Below are 4,656 nucleotides of genomic sequence, written 5' to 3'. Positions count from 1 at the left end.
CTTAAATTCCTTATTTGTAACATATAAAATAAAATTATGAATATTTATTGAATTATACTAAACATAAACCCTAGTTATTTAAAATTAATATTTTTTAACTTTCAGTTAAGTTAAAAATTCTTTGCTAAAGTTAGTTTCTTTTTATTTTTTATTAGACAATTAAATATTATACATATTTAAAATTCAAATTATTTTATACTTATTATAGATATTTATTTATAGTTATATAGTTCATAGTTGTTACTTTGTAGTGTTGTTGCTAAGCAACGGCTTGGGTCTTTAATTCATACAAAAAAAAAACATACTTAAATGTTTTGGAATTTTTAAGTTATAATTATTTTATAAATATCAATAATTTTTCGTCTTTGATAAAAGTATAATTTCTTATTTTCTTTTCTGTAGACTATACGCGCGTATACAAAATTATTTGCAATAATTTCGAAATAAATATTTCGTAAAGATACGTCGTACAGATCAATATTTTGATTTTACCGACTAATTACTGAAATTTAATGCTGATAGTATTGATTTATTAAAAATATTTTCACTTTGAATAAACTGAATAAAGAAAATTTCCCAGAAAATATTAAATTGCTAATTTTGCCTTCATTGACAGATATGTATAATCTGTTAAATAATATAACCTTTAGGTTTTTTTATTTGTAATTGTATTGTCCGACCGTGGATGAACCGTAGTATTGTCATTTCATTCATTTTGGAAAAACTACACTTGGTGTTAACCTTATAGGCTTTTTAAAAGGATTTACTAAGATTTAAATCGTCAGATGTATCAATTAAAACGATAAAAATTATAATGGTCTAAAAACCCAACACACGAAAAAGAAAAAATATTCAAATTTAGATTATATTGAAGTTAGAAATGATAATTTATTTCAGATTTTAACACATACAAAATGGTTACAAAACTGAAAAGAATCCTACTCGAAAAGGTGAATTAAATATTTACAATTACAGAATATCTTTGCGTTAATTGTGCAAGAGTTTTGAAGACTGGTCTTTCGTAATGTTGAGCAAGACTTAGTATGTTAAATAATTTTTCTTGTTACTTTTAGATTTTAAGCCCTTCTGGATTAGATAAAAATGGAAATATTAAAAATCTTAAACATATGCACATTTCATACAAGCATAAAGAAAATATATATATTGTAAATTTATCAAGCAACGGTTTTCAAAAATTAGGTAAAGATAATATAAACTACAAAAGCAACAATTATGAACAGATTACAGTGGATGTAAATAGAAATGTTTTTGTCAAAAGTGTCTTGGAGAACATAAAACATGCACCAGTGTCTAATGTCAAACCAAAGAAAATTGTCATTGATTTTAGCTCACCAAATATTGCAAAGCCGTTTCATGTGGGTCATTTAAGGTCCACGATAATTGGTAATTTCATTGCAAATATCAACAAATATTTTCACAATGATGTTGTAAAATTGAATTATTTAGGTGACTGGGGCACACAATTTGGTCTACTACAGTATGGGATGAAACAAAATAACATTACTATTGATGATCTCTCCAATAACCCTATTAAAAATTTGTACGAAGTATATGTACATGCAAATAAATTGGCCGCTGTCAATGATAATGTACAAAATGAGGCTAAAAGGTTCTTCTCTGATATAGAGCATGGGAGAGCTAATTTAGAAAATTGGAGAAAAATTCGTGAATTAACCGTTCAAGAATTGGAAAAAATTTACCAGAGGTTGGGTATCAAATTTGATGATTATCACTGGGAATCTGATTACAACGGTGGCGCAATAAAGGGGTTATTGGAAACGTTAGAGAAACAGAACGTAATAACAACTGATGTATCAGGAAAGAAAGTAGCCAAGTTTAATAATAAAAATATTACAGTCTTAAAGAGTGATAATACCACATTATATCTATCTCGAGATATTGCTGCACTTTTAGATAGGTATAAAAAATATAAATTTGATAAGATGCTTTATGTCGTGGACAATGCTCAAACAGATCACTTTGCTGCAGTTTTTGATATTGTTGGAAAACTTGATAAGCAATGTAAAGAAGCCTGTGAACATATCAAATTCGGTAGAATTAAGGGTATGAGCACGAGAAGTGGCAATGTTGTATTTCTTAATGATATACTAGATGAAGCAAAGCAAAAAATGTTTGATAAGCAACGGGAATCGAAAAGTAAATATTCTGTTATAAACTATCTAGGACATAAATTTGCTCATAAATTGTAATAAATTTTCACTGTGTAATTATTTCAGATACCAGAGCCTCAGCTATAAACGAAGAAACATGCGATATACTTGGCACAACAGCCGTAGTTATAAATGACTTAAAACAGCGGAGACAAAAGGACTATGTATTTGATTGGGACCGAGCATTACAAAGTGAAGGAGATAGTGGAATAAAATTACAGTACCTTCACTGCAGACTTTGGAGCTTAGAAAAAAATTCTGGTGTAACAATTCCTACAAATTGTGAACCAGAATTACTGACTGAAGAAATAATAGGTGAAGTTGTAGCAGAATTAGCAAGATTTGAAGAAATTTTGAGCAGGGCAATGATAGAAAATGAAGCTTGCATCATTGTTAATTATTTATTCCGAGTAGCTAGACATGTAAATAGAATGTTCAATGAACTCAAAGTCAAGAATGTGGAGACAGATTTTGGGTCTCAAAGGCTGTTAGTGTTTCATTCAGCGAGACTTGTAATCAAAACAGCCTTGGAAATTGTAGGAGTTACACCTTTGTATGAAATGTAGTTATATAAATATTTATTTATAATTGTTATTTTATGAAGAAAAGTTTGTTTTTAAAATAAAAAATGTACTAAAAAGCATTTTTAAATGGTAACCCTTCTGAATGAATTTTCAAATGTGGTTAACTTTTTTACATAAATACTTTTGTTAAAACTAAATAACATTTGAGCTCCTATTAGTTTCAAGTTGTTAATAAAAAAAAACAAAAAAGCAATATTTTGTATATTCATTACAGAATTATAGCCTTGAAAAAGCTAGTATTAAAAATTATTTTGTTTATTAATTAAATAACTATGAGACTTGGTAACTAATTAACAACTTGTTTTTTTTTTACTAACTGTAATAATAACTTGATCTACAATAATTTCTTACTTTGAAATCCATGACGATTAAAAAAATAGACTGTACAGTACAGGACTAGACAGTACTGAAGAAAATATTTTTTCAAAAAATATTTCGTATTACATACGTGGTACATAACGATAAAGCCTTTGATCATATATCTATAATTCTATATGCAATGGTGTGACGAAGGTAGAGTATATACAAAAGACCTTCATCATCATCATTTCAGACTATTGCAGTCCACACTCCACTGCTGGATATAGGCCACCACAAGTTCGCGCCAAAAATGACACAAATGACCTTAAAAATGTTTTATTTAGATTTAGAGAATTCTAAAACATTGACATTTTCAATAGTAACGGAATTAAGTACGTTAAGTATTAGATTTGCATAGACCTACTTCAAATAAATAATAGCGTTCAGTACTTCTAAATTTTTAGGCAAGATAAACGTAGCCCCTCTTCAGATTAGTTTAGTATGTGAGGAATAAAGCACATTATAATGCAAAACAAAAGCCTAAGTAAACATTTCTTCAATATCTTAGATTATAGCTAAATAATACTGTTCTCAAGCTCATGTTTCGTTTCTGTGGTGAGTAAGGTGACCAGAACTCCTGAGGGAATTGAGGACACAGATTAGTATATATGTAGCGAGCTAATTGAGGATAGGGTCGGCAACGCGCTTGCGATACTTCTGGTGTTGTAGGCGTCTATAATCTATGGTAATCGCTTATTTTTTAAAAAGTGATAGTAAAAAAAACAACTAGTGTGCTTTTAAGAAGTTTCACTTCAGTCGTGTGTGGTCTACACACGACTGAAATAAAACTTCTTTAGCTCCATCAACTTATATCTCCCTCTCAACTTCTGTTCGCCACACCCGATCACACTTTTCTTAACGCTCTCGTCACGCATTCATTAATTACACCCCAAATCAAGCAAGCCGTGCATAAAAAAGGTTTTATTTCAATATATATTTATCTCGTTCTTGCTAGAGGCATTGCGCTGTAAAACGTCTCTCTCTCTCTCTGTTTCAAGCCTAAGCGTCACTGCTCAGCGTTACTGTTTCACACTATTGCATTCCACATATTTTTTTCGTACCTTGGTAGATGTACACGAATGTAGGATCTTTTTATTTATCACCTTATTGAAGTCTGTTTAGTTACTTATTAATTATTATAAACATCGATTAAATGAACACTTGTTTCATGAAATGTTAAATAATACCTAATTAATAATATTTATTTATGACTAGCTATGCTTGCGACTTCGTCCGTGTGTAATAGTGAATTTACATGTTCAACGTGATTATTTAAATTGGCATTACTTTTTTTATTCATGAGTCGATTGACATGAAACAAACATTAAATGTTAAGCTAAGTATACTGCAATATATTAGTAAAAACCATATCTAAAACGAATAAGCCATTTCTGAGATTAGAGTGCACAAGCGCACAGACAAACAGACAAAAATTCTGACGATCATTGTTTTGGCTGCTATTTGCGTTGATAAAGGTCCCAATAATATATTTTCTCATATATCTTAAATGTACAGACGGT

At 29.5% G+C, this 4,656-nt stretch overlaps 1 protein-coding gene across 1 annotated transcript; it reads left to right on the top strand.

Annotated features, from left to right (window-relative positions):
* The first annotated feature begins 914 nt into the window (after positions 1–914).
* On the top strand, positions 915–3,070 carry LOC123670433 (probable arginine--tRNA ligase, mitochondrial). The gene is made up of 3 exons (XM_045603928.1): positions 915–950; positions 1,074–2,178; positions 2,259–3,070. Exons 1-3 carry the CDS (start codon positions 915–917, stop codon positions 2,756–2,758), a joined length of 1,641 nt encoding a protein of 546 aa, XP_045459884.1. The 3' UTR covers positions 2,759–3,070.
* The last annotated feature ends 1,586 nt before the right edge of the window (positions 3,071–4,656 follow it).

This window comes from Melitaea cinxia, chromosome 4, assembly GCF_905220565.1.
Source record: "Melitaea cinxia chromosome 4, ilMelCinx1.1, whole genome shotgun sequence".
In the NCBI taxonomy this organism is placed as follows: domain Eukaryota; kingdom Metazoa; phylum Arthropoda; class Insecta; order Lepidoptera; family Nymphalidae; genus Melitaea; species Melitaea cinxia.
Note: the sequence above shows the minus strand (reverse complement) of the source record. Positions and strands in the feature narration are given on the sequence as shown.

Bases quoted from the DNA above. Each gene is read 5' to 3' on its own strand.
- LOC123670433 (XM_045603928.1), top strand. From the start codon at position 915: ATGGTTACAAAACTGAAAAGAATCCTACTCGAAAAG. The intron at 951-1,073 runs GTGAATTAAATA...TGTTACTTTTAG, and splicing joins AAAGAATCCTACTCGAAAAG to ATTTTAAGCCCTTCTGGATT. The intron at 2,179-2,258 runs GTAAATATTCTG...TAATTATTTCAG, and splicing joins TAAGCAACGGGAATCGAAAA to ATACCAGAGCCTCAGCTATA.